The following is a 20,027-nucleotide window of genomic DNA, read 5'->3' on the forward strand; positions in this document are numbered from 1 at the left end:
CGCCGCGCTCCCCGTGACACTGAGCTGATGGCGTCATCACGGGGCGCGACGCCTGCGGTATGGCGCTTGCTGCCCGGCTGCTCCGGCGGGCCCTTTCCTCAGCATCCGACGGGCGGAGGCGGAGGAGGGCGTGGGAGGCTTCGCTGTCGCCCCTGGAGAGACTGAAGCGGCTGCTGCCGCCGGAGGAGGCGGCGGCGGTGGAGCGCTACGCGGAGCCCCGCTCCTCAGCCTCCCCGCAGGCGCCTGCTGAGGAGAAAATGGCGGTGGCGGCGCCGAGCGCGGCGCCCACCGCGGCGCCTTCCTCGCAGGGATCCCCGGAGAAGAAAATGGCGGCGCGCCCCATCCCTCTCCGCGCCGGGGAGCTGGCGCTGGCGGAGCTGCGGAGGAAGCACAACGCGACGCTGAAGCTGCTGTGCCGGTTGGAGGCGGGCGCGGTGCTGAACTCGCACGGCGGGCTCCTGCCGCACCGGGACATCATCGGGCAGTTGCCCGGGCAGCTGCTGCGCACCTCGGCCGGGGCACGGCTGCTGCTGAGGCGGCCCTCGCTGGACGAGTACGTGCTGCTGATGCCGCGGGGGCCCACCATCGCCTACCCCAAGGTACCGGCGGGACGGTCACGAGCCCGGGGTGGGCCTCGCCCTCGTTTCGAGGTAACGTGCCGTGATTTTTGTCATCCCTAGGATATCAGCGCCATGCTGATGATGATGGACGTCCACCCAGGAGACGTTGTGTTGGAAAGTGGCAGTGGGTCTGGTGCTCTGAGCTTGTTTCTGTCAAGAGCAGGTAAGGCTCTGCTTCAATGCGATTCACAGAATCAGAGTCATGAAGATTAAAAGGGACCCCTAAGATCACCATGTCCAGCTACCACCCCCACCGTGCCCACTGACCACGTCCCTCAATGCCACATCTAAGCATTTCTCGTCACCTCCAGGGGCAGTGACTCTACCATCTCCCTGGACAACCTGTGCCAATGCACTACCACTCTTTCTGATAAGTTCTTCCTAAAAGCCGACCTGAATCTCCACTGGTGCAACCTGAGGCCGTCACTTCTTATCCTGTTGCTGTTACCTGGGAGAAGGGGCCGACCCCACCTCATTGCAACCTCCCTTCAGGTAGTTGTAGAGAGCAGTAAGGTTTCCCCCAAGCCTCCTCTTCTCCAGACCAGACGATCCCAGTTCCTTCAGCTGCTCCCCATCATGCTTGTGCTCCAAACCCTTCACAGCTTTGCTGCCCTTCTCTAGATGCGCTCCAGGGCCTCGATGTCTTTCTCGTCATAAGATGCCCAACACTGAATACACCACTTGAGGTGCGGCCTCACTAGATCTGAGTACAGAGAGATGATCACCTCCCTGCTCCTGCTGGCTGCATACAACCCAGGATGTCACTGGCCTTCTTGCCGACCTGGTCACACTGCTGGCTCATGCTCAGCTGGCTGTCAGCTAACACCCCCAGGTCATTTTCCAGCCACTCTGCCCCAAACCTTTAGCAGTGTGTGGGGTTGTTGTGACCAAAGTGCATGACCCAGTTCTTGGCCTTGTTGAAGCTCATATATTGCCCTCAGCCCAACAATCCAGCCTACCCACATCCCTCTGTAAGGCCTTTCCGTCTTCGGGCTGTTCAGTGCTTCCTTATCTTACGTTGCTTTTCTGCTGTTCAAACAGTTACAGTCAACTCTTAAAAGTTCCGCAGCACTTTTAACATTCACACGCACTCTGCTGACTTTAAGGAAGTCTGTGCCTGGCCCTGAGCAGGAACTACGCTTTGACTGTATTTTGAGGGTTGTTGTATAAAGAATCACCCTCCTGAAAGGTAAATTTTAGTTATCATTACTGCTGGGTTTCTAGTGCACTAGAACCTTCCTCCAGTCTCCTTCCTTTCTCAGTTTCCTTTTCCTCACTTTGTTGGACGACGTGAATAATGAAAATGTTTGTGTTGTTTGTTTTTTCACGTTAGGACTAGAGGGAATGGCTTCAAGCTGTGCCAGGGAAGGTTCAAGCTGGATGTTAGGAAATACTACTTCTCTGAAAGGGTGGTCAGGCACTGGAACGGGCTGCCCAGAGAGGTGGTGGAGTCACCGACCCTGGTGGCGTTCAAAGAGCGTTTGGATGTTGTGTTGAGGGACGTGGTTTAGCGAGAACCATTGGTGAAGGGCAAATGGTTGGACTGGGTGATCCTGTGGGTCTTTTCCAACCTTAGCGATTCTATGATTCTATAACGAGCTAGCCTGGTTTGACTTAGATTTCATTGCTCTAGAAGGTAGAGAGCCGTTGCACTCAGTCAAACTGTCATGCCTTTTCACTTGTGCTTGTACCATTTAATGCTTTTATCAACTGTCTTGGGGAGGCGATCTGGCAGAAAGCTGTTCTTCCCCTTTTTCTAGACTGCAGGTTTAGTTTCTTGCCACTTTCGTTCCCTGGGCCTGTTCCCTGCGTGGTCAGGAGTTGGTATCTGTAGAGGGAAAATGGCAGGTCAATGGGGCTGGGGCAGGGGGTGGGCAGTGCTGCCCCCCTTGGCTGCACCCCAAAGTAGTTCAGTTTTCCTGGAGTCCATCTGTTTTGTAGTTGTTTGAGGTGAAACAATTTGTTCTCTTTGCTTTTCTGAAAGGATTCACAGAATCAAATAGATGAGGAAAGAAGCCTGCTGGCTCAAAACAGCTTAAAAAGTCATGGAACGTTACCTGCTGAGCTGTTCCTTGTGGAAAGCTGTCTTTGCCCAATAAAAGTAGCAAGGAGAAAGAAGTTAATGGGATGGTAGTGTTGAGAAATGAGAATCATACAAGCATGGAATAATAGAGCAATATACACACTGCTGTCTTTGCCTGGATAGCCTGATAACACTTCCTTTATGAAGAACATTGTGAATTGATCTCACACTGAGAATTTCAAGATAGTAAGTTCATACTAATAAGGTAAGTGATTATGGTTAAAAACAGTAAGCATATATAAATCAGGAAGTACACTTGTAAGACTTGTCTGTAGGCTGAGGTCAGTGAGCAGGTCTGGGCATTTTCATATCCTTCACTCAGTTCTGAAAGGTGGGGAAAGAGCAGCAAATCTTTATTTAAAAAAATAATAAAAATTTAAAACCATTCCTTTCAAATCTGTTTTATGTTATCTAAGGGTAGTGACCTGCATTGCAGCTTTCTCAGCTGCTTAGTGGTATCTGTAGCAGAAGAATCACAGGTTCCCAGGGCCACAGGTACTCAAGTCATCTTTTCCTGTAGGGGGTTACTTTGCAGGAAGATGTTACGTATGTGTTTATTTCCTAAAATGAATTTGAGATTTTGAGGCGTGTTTCTTGTCACTTACTCTGCTATATTTTTTTCTGAATTCTTTATTACGGATGGGAGAATAGTAGTACATCTAGTACTTTGTTGTTGTTGTTTGAAGTTGGGCCCAAGGGACGTGTTATCAGTTACGAAATCAGAGATGACCATCACAACTTAGCAAAGAAGAATTACAGGCATTGGCGCACTACGTGGAAAAAAGGACACACGGAAGAGTGGCCAGATAATGTGGATTTTGTTCTTAAAGACATCTCAAGAGCTGCTGAGGATATGAAAGCTTTAACATTTGATGCAGTAAGTCCAAATAATCCGTACGTGACATAAATCAACACTTGTTTTCTGTGTGACTTGAAAACTCTAGTGCTGCCACTTGCAGTGGGATTCCCAAATCTAACTTAACACAGCTAGCAGATGATCAGATGATCCTGATTTTTTTTCCACCAGGTTCCAACTACACTTGCCCAAATTAAAGAGTCAAACTGCTATAACAGAGGAATAGCAAAATCAATCACTGTTGCCTTGTAAGCAAGGATATACCTGCTTGGATTTTGGAGAAATACAGAATTTTTTGTATATGATTAAGGCATAATATTCCAAGCATTCAATTTAAAGAAATTACACAAGCTTATTGAGAATATAAATATGTAAACACTTGGCTATCAGCTGCAGAGAATACAGAATGTTTCTAAAAAGAGAAACCAATTACATTAATACTCCAAATGGCAATGTTGTAAAAGGGTTTAAGTGAAGAAACAATGGCTAGCATAAAAATACCTAATCTTTAAAAACTTTAACAGTCCACAGGAAGGATCAGATGCTGCATTTCTCACTGTTTTACAATTTGAATAGATTTCTACCAAAAGGAAATAAAGGATCGGTAGCTGGAGACTGAAGTTTTCCAAACCTTGAAACCAGCAGCAAACTACACGTTAAGACCGTAGCCTGATCATTTTATCACATGGATGCATTTGAACTTGTTAACGTTTACAAACGAGATATCCAAAGACGTTAGTAAGCTCTCTAGAAGTGCAGCTTTCTAGAAGTCATTAATATTACAGAGTATAATTAGTAGCAGGCTTAACGTCAGTACAGGGCTGCCACGCTGGAGACACATTGACTTCCTGTGGTAGTAGAAATTCAGTTGGAAGTAGCATGGCCTTTTTTTTTTTTTATAAACTGGGGAACTCAGGATTCTTTAAGCTGTTTAGGAGCATTAATGAAACTGCCTTGCTGTAGCATGCAATAATTTTATAAATATAAATGTTGTTTTTCAAGTACTGTAACCAAAAAACATAATTCTCTTGCAGATAGTTCTGGATATGCTTAACCCTCAATCTGCTCTGTCTGTTGTACACCCGAGTCTTAAAGAGGGTGGTGTGTGTGCTGTGTATTTAGCCAAGTAAGTATTTACTTCTGGCACTTAAACATTTATACAGGCATCACCTGAAATTGTTGCAAAACCAATTTCAAGCTCTCCTAAAATACGCATCCAACACTAATGGAAGTAACTAAATATATATATATGCTTTTTTTTTATTTTTGCATTTTTCATTTATTTCTTTTTTTAGGGGTTGCACTCGGTACAAATCACACTTGTCTACATCCTTTGGTTCCTTCAGAACACTTACTGTGGTCACTGGGAGGTTTTAGTTAATGACATCCTCTAAATAACTATTGTGTTCAATTCAGTAGTCAAGTTGTTAGTTCCTTTATCCTAAAATGGAAGGATGTGCAAAAAACCAAAGGTAAAGAATATGACAAAGGCAATAGAATTAAGTTTATAGTACTGATTGGAGTTCTCAAAATATTCCTTTATCCTTTGCATTTCTTCAAAAGCATCACACAGGTTATAGACCTTTTAGACAGAATACGGACATGCAGGCTCCCTTTTGCCTGTGAAAATATCATTGAGGTAACTCATAGGAATTGGTTGGTGCTCCCTGCTAAAATCAAGAATTGCAAATCAAGCCAAAGAGTGGAAACTCAAGAAGATATCGAAGAAGATCCTCAACAGAAAGAATGTGATGAAATCCAAACTCGGGATCAAATAGTTCTTAACGAAGGTGAAGGCAATGGTAAGAATATTACTGTTAATAAGATTCTGTTGCTGGACTTTTGATAATCCAAAGATAAAAATCCAGGCTAAATAGAAAATAAATGGCAATTCGCAAATACAGAATGACTGTTCTGCTATTGTTTTGAAAATTTTTAATAAAATTAAGTCCTTTTGCTGAGGATCCTGATGGGCTCAAGGATTCCCGATGGAAATGCTACCTGTTTGCCCTGTATTCAATTTATACTGTTATAGCAAGTAAATATATATATATATATATACCTAATATAAATACATGGTTGCAAAATTCAACGTAGAGCAGAGAGGTCTGAAAGTACTCATAGATGACAACAAAGCACTTTGAGAGGAAAAAAGGAAAGAATGTGCATTTGTAACTGCAGCCTGATGGGTGCGTGTTTTCAAACTTGCTGGAAAGAATTATACAAAAAGATGTACTCCTCACAGAATCGTTTCCTGATGATGCTGAAACATACTGCTCAGCACCTTACGTTGCTAGACCATCTCATTGGCAGGACGCTCATTCAGGTGAGATACTGGGGAAAATGCTTTTATTGGAAATGTTTTATCTTAAAATATTTTATTTTCAAAAATAATAACTTCTGTACTAGCACTTCACATATAACACAAAATCGTGAAATTTATAATAAACTAAAAATTCAATATTGAAATAGTAACTTGTTTTGTTTTTCAATTAGCATTCCTCACCAAGCTGAGAAAGTTTCGACCGCCACTTTCTTGATGCTGCTGCTGTTAGCTGCTAATCTGAGCGTTGTATCAGAATAAAGAGTTACAAAATAGCTATGTTTTGCAAGTTTTGTAACTTCTAGGTAATTCCTGCTTTGATTTCTACTGCATATCAGACTCTTAAATCCTACTTGCTATTTAAAGGGAAATGTTTTAACAGTCATCTATGGCCCTGCAGTGCAACACAGATTGTTCTGCAAAGCACAGCATCTGTTTCTTTGTTCAGTGCATTTCATTCTTCATTGCTTGTAAACCAATCCATGGATTTGTCTTGGTTCGAGGTGTTATCTCTTCTCCTTTTGCTGGACAGGCTCTGACAGTCTACCAGAAATCAGGAGGGGGAAAAAAAATTGGTAAGAAGATAATGTATCAGTGTCTGCCTTTTGAGATGCAAGTGAAGCAGCTTCTAACTTCACAACGTACCCACTGGTTGCTATGGGGTTCTTTAAGAACAGTGTTTGCACAACTGTAATGGAAACTGAAATTCACTGAACTTGTTCTTTTGATAAAGCTGTGCTCGTTTCTAAGAAAAAATACCAGTTATTGATAAGAATAGCTTTGGTTCACTTCCAGCAACAATGCTGAGATCTGCCATGGTATTTATTAGCTTTGCTATGAGGTACTCAAATGGTCAAAATAGACACAGAGCTATAAATTAACTGGAACTTGAAGGTTAACTTAACTAATACTCTAATCCTTAATATAAAGTATACTCAGAACACTGCAATGTGTCTTTGCAGAACTGGGGCCTTAGCACAGGAAGTTTACATCTCGGGTTCCACCCTCAACAGAAATGAAACATTAGACAACTGCTCTGCATAACAGAGGCTTCTCCTGTAAAGGCTCAGGAGACAGCTTTGAGTAGTTCACTGTGTAAAGATTCTATTCCATGAAACAATTTTTACAGTAGACTCCTAGATTCTTTTCCATACATTCCTCAACTTTGAAAGAGTATCTTGCATAAATTCTGCTAAAGATAGAGCTGCACTTAAAGGAAACAGATCATCTTATCACACCAAAGATAAAGCAGTCCCTACGGTGGCTTAAAGGGCAAATACAGCCTCAGTTGCCTAAAGTAATTCAAAAATATTTGCAATATTGAACCATACCTTGGGCAGAAGAAGCAGGAGAGTCAACTAGCATTTTTTCAATTGCAAAGGTGCCCTTCAAATCCTGGGATGAACATAACTCTGTCACCTCTAAACTGCCAGTAGATGAAGAGGAAGATGACGATAATCCCAGTCGTACAAATCTTCCTTTCTTACCACAGAGGTAACAGGGGATAGGAGAATTATTAGGTCCTCGTGGCAGCTGAGCTTCATCTTTGTTGTAGTTCCTTATGGCTCCGCTGTGGTACACAGAACGTTCTCGCTGCCATATGTAATGTGTTGGAGCAATAGCCATTACCTATCAGAATAACCATTCCATCAGAAGCCATAAAAATAATTGGCAAACGTACAGCTGAGGACAAGGGATCCAATTCACATATAACAACATTAAGACTATAAAAGAGGTACCTTATCTGCCTCAGTCTCACTAGTAGTTTTGCTAACACAGGTGAGAATAAGTGGATTGGTTATAATCAGATGTTTAAGTGTGATAAGCATCACAAATATCAGTTTATGCTTTGTTTGTTGGACTGAAGTTGTTGTCTTTTGCTATTAAACATAAACTAGGTGGATCTTCTGGCTCACAAAGTCACTAAGCTCACAACAACCAAGTTGGTAGGGTGTGCTGTGAAGCACACTCCACTCTTGCCTCATTGCTTGTATTTTTCCCCATAAGCATCTCATCCCATTCCCAGAGATGAGATGCTGAAGAGATTTTCTTTTCCACCAGCTGTAGTAAATGTTACGTTCCTCAAACATAGCAGGGCTTTTTCAGACAGACTGATGCCAATCTGGAATGCCTTTTTCCCCCAGTATGCTTAAAAAATGGAGGTTGTAACAACGCATTAACAAAGCATGTTAAAAGCATGTCCTTTCTTTTTTGATATGCAGTGAAAAACCATTACCTTACAAAGTCAATTGAAGTTCCATTGTTAACTCATAAGAGAGTAAAATTTCACCTGAGGTGCTATTTGAAGGTTTCACTGTGTGTACAAACTTGAAATTTGTAAAGCGAAGACACGTAGAAAAATATTTCTACAATGAATGACGTTTAGCAGCTAATAATATACTCTTAAGTAAAATTATTTGCATAAAGCAGAAGGATTCTTGTCCTTAGAGCTTGAAACAGTAGCATAATAAAATATTCTAGCTTACCTTAAAACCATCATTTCAAAGATTGTATTTTGAATGCAGGAGGAAAAAAAAACTGATGGAGGAAAAGTTCTATCTTTTCCTTCCCATAGCTTATCTACTTACTTTAAGGAAGAAATGGTTAGTGAGGAGCTATACTGTTAATTGGTATTAATTGTTGTAGCTTCAGCATCTACAGTATTAAAACTGTCCCTACCTCTTCACAGCAACGTCTGCTTACAATAGCCCTGTAGTCAATTCTACTCCATAGATGATCTCTTAACTTTAAGAAATCAGGAAAGAGCTTTCTCCAGTTTTTTCCCAGAGCCCATGGGAAAATCTCATACTTTGATTCTTCATTGTCTTCTTCCACTGTGTTTGCCAGATACCTTGAAATATATATGTATATACGTTTGTGTCTGTTATTCAATCTCAAATCATTATATGAATGTGAGTTCTAACACTAAAAGACATATTAGTTATTTTTCCTAACACTCTGAGGAAAAAAAGTACTAACAAAACAGTCTTTCCAGATTACAATATGTTCTTAGTCAGAAAGTTTCACATGTATCCTTTAGATAAATATAAATTTATGGTAAGCTATTATTGAAACACTTTACCCAAGAGCCTCCTAAATTAGTAGGTATGTAAGAACTCACATATCCTGACAGCTTTCACCTAATTTTAGTTGAGTATCCCCTACAAATCATACCTGAAAAAATTACTACTTTTAGTCTCCTTACTTGCAAGACTACAAGTCTCTCCAGTCCCAGCCCAGTGAGACCCTTTGTCCCTTTCTAGTCCTCTTTATCTGTTCTGGGCCTGTTTTTTCTCCCTTCATTGGGGTCAGACAACTTCCTCCTCCATGATCTATGAATGCTTATGACAAAAGAAACAGCCACCTTTCTCCCTGTACTGGTGTGCAAACCAGAGCAGCTTCTGTTATGGGAAAAGATTACCTGTGCTCCGTAACACTATGAAACAAAATACTGAATCTGTCAGTATGCGTTATTTTCGTGGCCAAATACAGAATTACATGGGCTCAGTAAAGGCAGGATCATCACTGCACCTCTGTTTCAATGTATAGGAATTTTTATAAGTGTTCAGGGAAGTAATTCTCAGAGATTACCTAGCTATGTTTTTACTGATGACTGAAATCCCCTTGTCAGAAACTTTATTAGTAAGTTGTGCATCATTATGATGCATGTCAGAGCAAATGACTTGAAAGCTTACCAAAACATTGAATGGGGTCTTGTAAGAGGAACATGAGACATTCCTATCTCATATCTACTGTCCTGCATTTATTTTACTGCATATTTATTTTAATGCATACAAAGTTCAGAGATTTAGAATTCTGTAAGCAGAGATCCATGCTATAAATTACAATACCAATGCAAATATCCCTGCTACTTAAGTTGGAAACCAGGAAAACAACGTTCAATTTGCACTAATTATATAAAATGTGAAGATCATGTTTCTTTGCTTCATATAGAACCCAAACAACTACAAACTGGTTATGATGTCTTACTGTGTATCAGAATCATCAAAAAGCAACAAACTAATGCCAAAATTTTGCAAATAAAACTAGATAATTTAAGAGCACTTACAGAGCAACGAAGAAATTGAGTCTGGTATGCTCATCTACTGTGAAGTTTGCCCTCTTGAAGTAAACGAATGTCATTGCCAAAAGATACTGTTGTGAAATGGGAAATGTCATAGTCATTATTAAGCATTAATATATTAATTCAATATAACATTACATAAAACTCTTAGAGTGTTTATCTCACACCAAAACACTGTGTTGTGTCTTATCAAGAAGGAAAGCGTAAATTGAGTTTTCTCAAAGCTTCCATAAAGATGGAAAAAAGAAGGAAAAAAATACAACCGGTATTCTTACTATAGTATCAAGTGATTAACAGCAGACTTTCACTCAAGATAGATTGCATTAACTACAAACATTTACCTTGTCTGCAATTTTACAGCAACAGTCCATCCATAGGAAGTCTTGAATTAGATCGTCATCTACAACAAAGATGCTCGTCAGCACTTCAGTTTAGCCTCTTTGTATTTTAACTTAAGCATTAAATGCACACTGGAATTTAACAGCAACAAAACACGTTTAACCTCAGGATACGTTAGTATCCGTATCAACAGCACTGCCCAAATTATCACCGAGTTTAGGAAACATACTTCCTTGAGAGTTTTCTACAGTTCAGTCAATGGGGTACCCAGCAGTGACCTACCAAAGAGTTTAAAGAAAGCTGTCATTTCCTGGCGCTGAACGACGAGACATGACGCCGCTGGGTGCCCGTAGGTACCATGAGGAGCCCTTTTCTCACTCGTTTCTCGACGGTTTCTGGAAGAATGGCGCTTCGGTCTGACCAGCTTTTTTTGCTGCTGGGGTCTGGAGGCACTCGGCTTCAGGTGGGCAGCAGGAGGGGTGTGATACACCAGGCTGTGTCTCATTGCGGCTAGCAGAGGCTGCTGTAGAAAAGGACGTAGTTAACCAGAAGTACGGGCACACTGAGCAGCACTGCTCCGTGCTTTGCTCAAACAGAGCATTTTCAGCAGAGCCGGCCTGCCCGCTGACACACAGATCGGCTGTGTCCGTACTAAGCGAGGCGGCTGCCTTTCCTGTAGTTCAATTGCAACCATAAACACGAGGGTACCAGGGGAAACGTGAGGAAAGCTACTTTTCATCAGGAGAAAGCGACTTTACTCCTTCAGCAGGGCCTACGCAGAGGGGAGGCTGTCTAAGGCAGGCTCGCGGGAGCCCAGCCGGCTCTCACTCAACTGTCACACTTACGACGAAGCTCCTCACGAGAGTCAGCACTGACATCCGTCTCCCGCCCACCGAGCGCTTTCGAGACACCGACCGCCTCTCGCAACCACCCGCCCGCTCCTCAGCGAACCGCCTTTCACGCCACGCCCCAGCACGAGACGGCGTCCCTGGCAGCCAATCGGAGCGCGGGAGGCTGCCGCTTCAGCCAATCGGACGGCGAGGCGTTCTTAACAACCCCACCCGCCGGCTGCCCTCGGTTACTGCGCTCCGACGGAGCCAATCAGACGAGGGCACGGCTGTTGCTAGGCAGGCGGCGGTTGGGCGCGGGCCGGTCCCACCGGCCAGGTGCTCCCCTGCGGTAAGGTGTCGCTGTCAGGCAGCGCTGTGGGGAGCTGTTGCTTTTCCCTCTCTAATAAGCTGTACCCTCTATAATAAACTATTCTGAAACCTGGCCTAGCTTTAACGTTGCCAGCTGTCTAGCAACGTTGTAAAAGCTTCCCTCTGTTCTAACAAGACGCCTTCAGCAAGAGAAACAGTAATGAAAAGACATGACTAGGCTTATCAAACGCCAAAAGGAGGCAGGGCTCCACACAAGGATGCATCAGTGGAGAACGTTCATCTAGAGAGTGAGCGAGGAAGACCACTGGATGAAGTAAAGGCTGGCAGTTGGACTGTCATGATACTAAAAGGATGCTGAATGGTAGGAGAGACCATGGAATAGAAGGCTGGAAAGCTCACAAATCACTACCTGAGATAGGCATATCTATGATACTTATCTCACAGGTAGTTGAGGAATATGTATTATGTGTGGAAACATAATGGACTCTGAGTCGTGTAATCTTTGACGTGCTTATGGTGGAAATACCCTCAGAGCTTCCCAGCACCGCTAATAAAGAATTCCTGACCCGGCGGTAACAAAACTTTGCTGTCAAGTTTCTACGCATTGATTTCTTTGATTCAGTGCTCAGGGATGGGTTGTGTCAAGTTTCTAGTCGTGTTGTCTAAAAAGGGAGAAATACATCAAGTGGTAAATGTACAAACAAACAAGGTCGTTATGGAATAGGCTGAAATTGGGAAACGTGGCAGTGGGGAGGAGGTAATGTCAAATAATCAGCTGGGCAAACATCTGTGTCTTTGAGGTTCTTGCTTCATATATATGTGGAGCTCAGTTATGGTAATGGAAGGGTCTAGTGTCTCCAGTAAGAGGCAGAGGAAACGCCAACAAGGAAGGTAATTGTTGTTAGAGCATGTAACAGACCACCCAGTCAGGACAAAGAAGCAGACCAAGTGTTCTACAAGCAGTCAGAAGTGTCACAGTCAATTGCTAGTGAGACTTCAACTTCCCAGTTGCCTGCTGGAAATGCAATGCAGCAGAGAAGAAACAAACGAGGAGCCAATTTTATCAATAATCTGGACAAGGTGATGAGTGCTCCCTCAATAAATTTGCAAATATCAAGTTGGGTGGGAATCTTGATCTGCTTGAGGGCAAGAAGGCTCTGCAGAGGAATCTAGATAAGCTAGTCATAGATATGTTAGACATGTATGTTATGTATAGACATCCAATCACGTATCATTCAACAAGTCTATATGCCAGGTGCTACACTTTGGTCATAACAACCCCAGGCAATAATAACAGTCTTGGGGAAAAGTGACTGAATGGTTGCACAGCAGAAAACCTCAGGGTGCTGGTGGACAGCCAACTGAACATGAGCCATCAGTGTACACAGGTGGCCAAGAATACCAACGGCTCCTGGCTTGCATCAGGCATAGCATGGCTGGCAGGACAAGGGGAGTGACTGCCCCTCTGTGCTCAGCACTGGTGAAGCCACAACTTGAGTACTGTGTTCAGTTTGAGCCCACCACTACAAGAAAGACATTAAGATGCTGGAGTGTATTCAGAAAAAAAGCAACGAAGCTGGTGAAGGATCTAGAAAATGGGATGTGAGGACCAGCTGAGGGAACAGGGGCAGTTCAGTCTGAATTCTTCAAAGAAGAATTCTTCATCTTTCAGAGAAGGCTGAGGGGAGACCTCCTGTCTTTCTACAACTGCCTGAAAGGAGGTCACAGTGAGGTCTAGTCTCTTTTCTCAGGTGACACACAATAGGATTGAGGCAATGGCCTAAAGGTGCCCCAGGGAAGGTTTAGATTGGATATCAGGAAGAATTTATTTACAGAGAGGGTGCTCAAGCATTGAAAGAAGCTGCCTGGGGAAGTGGTAGAGTTGCTGCCTTTGGAGGTATAGAGATGTGGACATGGCACTTGGGGCATAGTATAGTAGTGATTGATTATTGGACTTGATGGTATTAATGGTCTTTCCAACCTAAATGATTCTATGATCTTTTATGTGTTCAGTTTGTGTCACCCTGCAATAAATTGTTCTCTAATATAAATAAATAAATGAATAAGTAAGCCTTCAATTTTTACACACACACTCTCCCATTTGTGCTCAACACCTTTCATCTAAGGAACTCAAAGTACTCTCTTACCAATCATATGATGACAGTGGAAGGCAAAGAAAAAAAAGATGTTACAGAAACATACATGTAGCCTGAGAGACCATTGAAGCTAGGGAGAAAGCTTTTGTCATATTTTGTACTCTACAAAACATAAACCTACAATAATAATTGTGAAGTATATACGTTCTTATTCTGTGCATCCCCTGATTTGCATTCCTCGCAGTGCCAGGTGAAAGGAGGTTACAAAGCAGATTCGAGAGGTATTGTGATCCACTCTCTAAACCCTTTTGCACAGTCTCCCACCTCCCAGGAGCCGGGGCTCAGCTGTAATACAGACCAGCCTTGTAACTTTGTCTCAAGACTCTGAGGAAACTGAAGTTGCGAGACAAAGCACTGGGAAAGTTTGCAGTTTTGCATTTGTCTTCTTGAAGGACTCTAGAGACTAAGGTAAGATTGTTGAGATGGGGATGACTCAAGCATTCACCTTGAAGCATCATGGAGAAACACTGAAATGGAAAGTCAAGAGCCCAAAAGGAAGAAACAGCTGACAGCTCAGCCCGTCTGAGGGTTTGTTCCAGGCAGCCACAGGGGCTGGTAACACCCTCCTGCATGCTGACCTGGATAGCAAAGGTGCTCCGACCTCTCTTTGGAGGTGATGAGCTTACTAATGCCTAACCTAGAGGGTTTATGTATGTTTGCTAATGAACAGCTGTTTTGTATTCTTGAGTTGTGTATCGTACACGCAGGTCTCTACTGGGCACATGGTAAGAAGTTCTTTAACAGGGTAAAAACAGGGAAACAAAACTTTACCAGGTTGTAAATCCTGTGCACGATACAGAGGACCTAACCGGTTCTCAGCCTGGCGTATCATTAACTACACGTCCAGGAGTTCGCTTAACAATTCATCCACGCGTATCTGGAAGGAAGTCATTAGTTCTCTGATTTCCAACTAGCTCAGTGAACACCAGGGGGAACTGTTTCAATTCAAACCGAGACAATGTAGCACTTCTCTGTTTTCCTACACTGGCTTTGTTCTTGGACTTAATTCTGAATCCTTCCTATGGGAAGAGGTTAGATCAGTCGAGCTATCTTCATCTCTACCTGCTGTTACAGTTCGAACTGGTTTTTTCTTCTCTATATGTAATGATTAAGACCTGTGTTTGAATTTGTACAGGATCTTATTTTTGCAAGAAGAAAAAAAGAAGATTGCATTCACGCACTGCAACTCAGTTATGTGACACAGGGTTACATAGCTACTCAGTAGCTAGGTCCTAAAAGGCGAAGAGAAGGCAGTTTACTTTTAATTACAAAATAACAATTAAGGAGTTTTCAGTGAATGAGTTGTTCACATAGAGATTAATAAGTATGGCTGAAAAATATTTGTAGAGGAGAAAAACAAATGCCTTTGACATCTGGTATCCTTTTTAGTGGGGTTTTGTTGTTGTTGTTTGAGAAAGATAAAGTCCCACTGGAAGAACACCTGGCCTGTCTCCTCACAGGAGGTCAGGAAGATGGTTCTTCTAAGCACAGATCGTTGTTCAAAATAAAATATGTATTTTTTTCCAATTAGAGACCTTTCCTACTTATTGCTGAGTATGAGATGAGAGGGAAAAAAAGTTCTCTCTACTCTTCCTTGTAGAGAGAACTGCCAGCCTCGTCAGGGGAACCCAGCCTCAGTCAAACATGTTGTAGATGAAATGAAACATGCAGGACGAAAACTCTGTTCCTAAAGACACGTAGCTAAATGCAAGCATTCATCTCAAAATGAAACTCTGGACATATGCTAACTCTTTTACAATATAAGCTGTAGTAAAGCACGTGAATTCCAGTAAATTTAAAAAGAAACAGATAAACGACCTGAATCCACATCCCTTCACTAGCAACCTGTTTCTTTTATGTGGGAAGGGAGAGTAAGGATTTAGAGGAGTTGCATGAAACAGCACATCATTGCAGCACTGGGGTTCCTGGACTAGGGCCACACACATAACAGCCTGAATATGGCTTAGCTGTTTGGTACCTTAACCAGCAACTAATGATGTGAGAAAGGAGCCTTACTGATAAATCCTTGCTGTCAACAAATGCTACCGTGTGATTAAAATTAAAACACTCTAGTGCCACTTAAGTGTATGTCAGTGATGGATGGATGGATGTGGAAATTGCTGTCTGCTTTGTTTACCTGAAAAGAACTTCTAAGCATTCATCAGGGTTTTCTAATACATATGGCCATGAATAGCTCTGGTTGGTCTTGGGAGCTGAGAAATTCAGAAACTATATTTAAAAAATCATTTGGAAATAAGGCAGTGAGTAAGAAATGTACTGCTTAGACTAAAACAACGAATGGCAGAAGAATGTCAAGGTCACCAGCAAACCCAATGCGTGTCTAAACACGCAGCCTCTGAACAGCCAGGTGCTCCACAGCAGCACATCGACTCTAAATACTGGGGACATAAGTTTGAACTTGCTGTTCACTTCTACTTCTACAATAGACGGATATATCCTGCATGAACATAACCAATTCAAATCAGACAGTGGAAGCATTTAAGATTTGTAAGGATTTGCTCTTCTGGGCTGGTTATAGAATGAAACAAAATAGTCTTACCTCAAGAGTTCCAATTAATTGCCAAAACAAACAGGTGAGACTATGCTAGGTCTTCACCATCGTGCCACAGCAAGGCAAATGAGGAACCAACGCTGTCTCTCTCAACTTCAGCAGCTCCCACCTCTTAAGTGCATGTTTACCTTAAGGGGAAAGGACATGAAGTATGCAGTACTCTATATAGTAGGGTTTTTTTGAACCTCCTGATGTCTCCCACAACATTTTAACTTTTAGCAGCCACTGGAAGTTGTGTATTTGCACATTAGTGAGCATTTAATAAGCATGGGTATTCATTACCCAGTTGCGCTCTTGCAGTTTCTTCATCCTGTATTGTGCAAAGAGCCCTAATGAACCAGACTGCTCTGTACTGCCATGACCCAGAGCCATTTCTTCCAGCTGCAGAGCAGCAGACTTCCCAAGACACAGGTGCAGAAGCAAGGAGCAGGTGTGTGCTGGCCAAGCTCCAGAGTTCCCAGCATATTGTGCATGTGGAGACTACCCACATCTGCACTGGAAAATACAAGCTCTTCAGTTTGTAGGCATTTCCCTCTTTCCTCTCAGGAACAACAACAAGCAAACACCAGGCTCCAAAGATCCTAGCAATGAAAACGTAGCTGAACCAATACAACTTCCAGAGCTTTTACTTACATGAGATAAAATGTTCATATAAAATCATGTTAGCTGAAAGTCTCCCATTCGTGTCTAGTGAACAGCAACAGGCATGCACAGTCTCATTAATGTTAATATATATGTGCACATTAATACACAATACTGTAACAGATCTGGGTGACTTATTATCCAGAAAATACATCTATCTTTTTATCTGTGGAATTAGCACACAGAACAAGTTTGGTGCCTTCAAAACAACGTCCTAGTATTTTTCTGAAGGAGAATTTGTCATTACTTGAAGTAACAGCTGGCTGCGTGGATGAGGAATAGGCAAGAGCCTTCAGACTCTAGTTAGCTGGCTTATGATTCTGTAATTGGACAAACTGTAAAGCTTTCTGATCTCGTGCCCCATTCCTAAGTTCAGCTTTAACTCACGGTTTACTGGTTGCATAATTCAGATCACAAACTCTTTCAAGTACAAGGTATCTATTTATACTGTTTTTATGCTGCTGAACACAGTTGAATCTTTGTCCATGACCACAGCCCCCGTAATACGAAACAATAGTGGTAATTAAGAGAGTATAATTTCTCTATTGTCAAGAGACTTTATTTTGACAGCAGGGCACTCAGAAGACTATGAAAGGATTAATCAACAATAACGCAGCAGTAATTTCCAAAGTAAGGAAAGAAATGTTTTCATATGCAAGTATTTTGGCTCCTATCCTCCCAATGCTGATGAAAGAAACAGCCCTAAGTTCAGTAGCAGAAAGGCAAAACTTAAAGATAAAAAAAAACAGGTGAATCACATTGCGAGACCGAGAGCCTCAACGTTTGTTTTTTCACTGCCATCCAATGGTCCAGGCTCCAAGGGGTTAAATGAGACTTGCCACAGTTTGTTAAACATTGAATGCCCCTCCCAAGGAGCAACGGGCTCTATAATTACCCCCCTGTGCCAGGTCAAAAAGCTCTGGTTTCCACGAGTTCAGTAATCACAAGTTGTAAAAGTTTTCTCCCTCAGAATTCGAAGCAATAAAATGACTAACAAGGGCTGTAAATTAAAGTGCAAAGGAAAACAGATGGACTTTGGTAGCAGCTCGTGCTAACTGAAACAGAAATAAATAAATAAATCCATACATACAGGGTAAGCTAGGAAAGGAAAGGTGTTTCAACACGAAAGCCATTTATTTCAGTTCCACCGTACTGTGTGAGCTATGGCACACCTAACTTCTTTACCACTGCTCTCTGCGGCTCACGGTGCTTTGCTAAGTGGTGTTGTAGGTTTAGATATTTCTGTCTCATCGGTCTATTTGTTCACCTTTGCTTTGGGTATGACTACACATTCGTGTTGCAATGAGGCAAGACTGGGTGGGGATTTACAGCAGGTTCGCTGCTCCATGGAAACTGCCTGTGTGCATGCTGTGACCCTGTTTTCTTTGAGGAATAGATGTTTTCTGCATACTGCCAGGTTCAACTCCATCCATAGGCTGCTACTGTGCATTAGCTGACTGACATACCACAAATCTACTCTAGCTTGTCTTGTAGTGACCTGTGCACATACACAAACCCAACACAAGGAGATTTAATGGCAGACACCTCCAGGTTGCAAGGGAAGTACTGCCACCATACTGAGAAACAGAACAGCTATCTGCCTGTATAACCACCTGTTTTGAATATGCTCGCCTCTCAGCTACAAAGTAGTCTGGATACAGACTTACTCCAGTTTTTACTTCTTATGCTGTGCATTTTAAGCAGCTTTGAATGCTAACAACAGATCTTCTAAATATTTTGTAGGTATAAGAGTCATGAAGATGTGTTTCCAGGGCAGTAAAGTGAGGGATGATGAGTCTGTTAGTGACCCCACCCACTCGAGCTAAGACCAAGCCCTGGAAGAAAGGTTAGGATGCCATGATGTATCAGACAGGTTGGTTTCTATAATCCTCAAAGATGCAAATAGAACACATGTTAATTACGTGAGCATTTCTCTCCTGTGGTTGCACCCCGTCTAGTTTTAAGAACCTCTGAACCAACAGCTGCTTGCCTCAGACACTCTTACTTTCAGCCAAAGGTTTGTAGCTTGATGGAGTACCAACCTGCAGGCTTCTAAGACGAGGACAGCCTTCTGAGTGTTGCCATTACCTCTGATCTAATTTCCACCTCCAGTGTGCACAATTCTAGCAAAACAAACAAACACTGTTACATTTATAAACATTCCGTGTTCAAAACGATCTAGAAACAAGGCAAAAAATAAACACAGTAGTGTTTACCTGTACGTAATGTTGTTCAAAAAAAAGTCAGTGTTGGTACAGTTACTCGAGCAGAAGCACACATGGGTTTGTGAAGGTCTGGCATCTTCAGAAACACATAGTGGACAAGACATTATATATAATTTTCCAGTTTTGTCTCTTCCTATGGTCCTTTCACAGCTTCATTCTATGAAGAGAATAGAGCCTGCAATGAAGAAGAAGAAAAAAAGACATTACACAAGTATCCTAATAGGAAGTGCCTGTGTTTACAAAAAGCTTGTCACTGGAGTGCAACGCTGTTTCTGCTTATTCATAACTTCATCAGACTTAACCAATCATCATAGATTTTCAAAAATCGTTCATTCTGTGGGCAAACAGCAGTAGCATTGTGTTTTTTTGCAGTTTGGCATAATACATGGCCTATTTGTTAGGGACAAACCTTTGGTCATCCTCAGAAGAGCACACCCCAAACTGGCCAGGTTTGAAGCCTCTGAAAAATCTCAGTTAGAGCTAGATTGCCAAATACTCCAGCGAAACCTGTCATCCTCTCCCCACTCATCTCTCCATCTGTTGACCACAATACATGTCACAGCCCCACCTTCAGCATTTCCTGGTGCTTCAGGAGTGACTCACAGATTCTTGCGACTTTCCCTGAAAGCAGATTTTGTCCATTTACTGTGTCTGTGGAGTGTCACAAGCCCATTCACCCAAATCACTCGGTAAAGACCCAGGCTGGGTCCCATTATCACCCTAATTCTTACCGGCTTCTGAAAGAGCTGGATTTATCTCCTCAGACCTGATCCACAGTTCACTGAAGTCAATGGAAAACCTCCCGCTGGCCTCCATGGCTCTTGAAGTTTAGTTCTGAAGTGAACTAACTTAAGTCTCCAAACAGATCTGGAGCAGATACAAATTGGAGAGCAAAAGCTGAAAAGCACAGATCGTGTAAGTTTGTCAAAGAGGAGTTTACATGTTCCCTCAAGCCTAGTGATCAAAA

At 42.5% G+C, this 20,027-nt stretch overlaps 2 protein-coding genes across 4 annotated transcripts; one reads left to right on the forward strand and one right to left on the reverse strand.

The window, feature by feature from the left end:
- Positions 1–15: 15 nt before the first annotated feature.
- Positions 16–6,157, forward strand: TRMT61B (tRNA methyltransferase 61B). Of its 3 annotated transcripts, XM_004940196.5 has the most exons (7): positions 16–599; positions 681–783; positions 3,390–3,580; positions 4,594–4,685; positions 5,123–5,361; positions 5,805–5,885; positions 6,056–6,157. In XM_004940196.5, exons 1-7 carry the CDS (start codon positions 60–62, stop codon positions 6,097–6,099), a joined length of 1,290 nt encoding a protein of 429 aa, XP_004940253.3. In that variant the 5' UTR covers positions 16–59; the 3' UTR covers positions 6,100–6,157. The 3 variants fall into 3 exon arrangements, with proteins under 3 accessions (XP_004940253.3, XP_015133609.2, XP_015133612.2); XM_015278123.4 differs by having other exon boundaries at positions 5,805–6,157; XM_015278126.4 differs by lacking the exon at positions 6,056–6,157 and having other exon boundaries at positions 4,855–6,028.
- Positions 5,892–19,876, reverse strand: SPDYA (speedy/RINGO cell cycle regulator family member A). Its single transcript, XM_046939371.1, has 8 exons — positions 19,792–19,876; positions 11,151–11,293; positions 10,588–10,828; positions 10,308–10,366; positions 9,952–10,037; positions 8,562–8,733; positions 7,214–7,511; positions 5,892–6,425 (listed from the first exon to the last, which is right to left on the reverse strand). The coding sequence occupies exons 1-8, from the start codon at positions 19,874–19,876 to the stop codon at positions 6,337–6,339; spliced, it is 1,173 nt and encodes a 390-aa protein (XP_046795327.1). The 3' UTR covers positions 5,892–6,336.
- Positions 19,877–20,027: the final 151 nt, after the last annotated feature.

Source organism: Gallus gallus, chromosome 3 (genome assembly GCF_016699485.2).
Source record: "Gallus gallus isolate bGalGal1 chromosome 3, bGalGal1.mat.broiler.GRCg7b, whole genome shotgun sequence".
In the NCBI taxonomy this organism is placed as follows: domain Eukaryota; kingdom Metazoa; phylum Chordata; class Aves; order Galliformes; family Phasianidae; genus Gallus; species Gallus gallus.

Excerpts from the sequence above, each read along its gene's own strand:
- TRMT61B (XM_015278123.4), top strand. The coding sequence starts at position 60 with ATGGCGCTTGCTGCCCGGCTGCTCCGGCGGGCCCTTTCCTCAGCATCC. Across the intron at positions 600-680 it reads CCACCATCGCCTACCCCAAG|GATATCAGCGCCATGCTGAT; the intron begins GTACCGGCGGGA and ends TGTCATCCCTAG. Across the intron at positions 3,581-4,593 it reads AAGCTTTAACATTTGATGCA|ATAGTTCTGGATATGCTTAA; the intron begins GTAAGTCCAAAT and ends ATTCTCTTGCAG.
- SPDYA (XM_046939371.1), bottom strand. The coding sequence starts at position 19,876 with ATGGAGGCCAGCGGGAGGTTTTCCATTGACTTCAGTGAACTGTGGATC. Across the intron at positions 11,294-19,791 it reads TCCAGCTCTTTCAGAAGCCG|GGACGCCGTCTCGTGCTGGG; the intron begins GTAAGAATTAGG and ends ATTGGCTGCCAG. Across the intron at positions 7,512-8,561 it reads GCAGACGTTGCTGTGAAGAG|GTAATGGCTATTGCTCCAAC; the intron begins GTAGGGACAGTT and ends TTATTCTGATAG.